This window comes from Sinocyclocheilus grahami, unplaced genomic scaffold (assembly GCF_001515645.1).
Source record: "Sinocyclocheilus grahami isolate Dianchi unplaced genomic scaffold, SAMN03320097.WGS_v1.1 scaffold7737.1, whole genome shotgun sequence".
NCBI classification, from domain to species: domain Eukaryota; kingdom Metazoa; phylum Chordata; class Actinopteri; order Cypriniformes; family Cyprinidae; genus Sinocyclocheilus; species Sinocyclocheilus grahami.
In genome coordinates this window covers 8,758-9,898 of record NW_015511658.1, presented here as the reverse complement: position 1 = coordinate 9,898, position 1,141 = coordinate 8,758, and the positions used below count along the sequence as shown (strand labels likewise).

Below are 1,141 nucleotides of genomic sequence, written 5' to 3'. Positions count from 1 at the left end.
ATAATAATAATAAGCTTTGTAGCAGCTTATTAACATCGAGGCTCGTTTTTGACGTGTGTGTTTGGTTGTTACTGAATTTCAAGTTCAGTGAGAAGTCACGTCATGCATGATCATGGCTGATCATTGTTGAGTGCTTGGGTACATCTCTGAATATCGTGTTGTTTTATTTCATCATGGCTGAAGTAAGGCTCTGTTTTATATATTGACAGCATCCTGAAGTCGATGGAGTTTGGGCCGTGTGACAGCTCCACAGCGCAGGTAAACAGTAGTTTTGTTTTGAGTGTGTAATTCTTTGGCGTTGATCTGATGTGTTTGTCTCTCACAGGACTCGTGTAAACCGTTAGAGGTGTTGCTGCTGGAGAAGAACCGCAGCCTGCAGTCTGAGAGCGCGTCTCTGCGCATCGCTAACACTGAGCTCAGCAGTGAGTCCGTTTTCAGTCAAAAACAGCAAATACCAACATCTCAGAAAATACTCATTTCAATAACACGATCAGCAATTCAATCTGACACGAAGTGGTATCAACGTTGTTGCTTACCATCAAATAATGTAAAAAAACTCATGTGCAGCAAGTAGTGATGATATAGCCATTCAATATCAACACCAAAAGCCGTCATTTATAATATTTAATAACTGCAAGTTACCAGATGGTTTTAATTGATCATTTATTAACAGCAATTACAGAACATGGTTAATCTTATAGCAGAAATCACATCAAATTATTCTAATAATCTGCCTTTATTTAGTGAAATAGGTGATGTTTCTGTCTTTGACATCACATTGAGAGATGCCATCATTTAAATTATTATAACATTGATATTATTATTTTATTTGCATGCAATACAAATTATAAAATTACTAAAAAAAACATTTAGGGTGTAGATTTTTCTGTGATATCTGTGTCGCAAATATCAATACTTGTATACACACTTAACCTTTGTGGCTTAAAGGGATAGTTCACCCAAAAATGAAATTCTGCTATCAAATACCCTCGTGTCATTCCAAACGTAAAAGTTTCATTCATCTTTGAAACGAAAATGAAGTTATTTTTAATGAAACCTGAGATATTTCTGCCCCTGAAATATCCTTCGACCAAACACAGAGATAACATCATCTGTTGGTAAATAAGGCCATGCTGAATTA

At 35.9% G+C, this 1,141-nt stretch overlaps 1 protein-coding gene across 1 annotated transcript; it reads left to right on the top strand.

Moving 5' to 3' along the window:
* The first annotated feature begins 212 nt into the window (after nt 1–212).
* On the top strand, nt 213–639 carry LOC107577911 (homeobox protein cut-like 1). Its single transcript, XM_016263935.1, has 2 exons — nt 213–258; nt 326–639. Exons 1-2 carry the CDS (start codon nt 223–225, stop codon nt 572–574), a joined length of 285 nt encoding a protein of 94 aa, XP_016119421.1. The 5' UTR covers nt 213–222; the 3' UTR covers nt 575–639.
* The last annotated feature ends 502 nt before the right edge of the window (nt 640–1,141 follow it).

Coding starts and splice junctions, on each gene's coding strand:
- LOC107577911 (XM_016263935.1), top strand. CDS start 223: ATGGAGTTTGGGCCGTGTGACAGCTCCACAGCGCAG. Junction 259..325: donor GTGACAGCTCCACAGCGCAG/GTAAACAGTAGT, acceptor TGTCTCTCACAG/GACTCGTGTAAACCGTTAGA.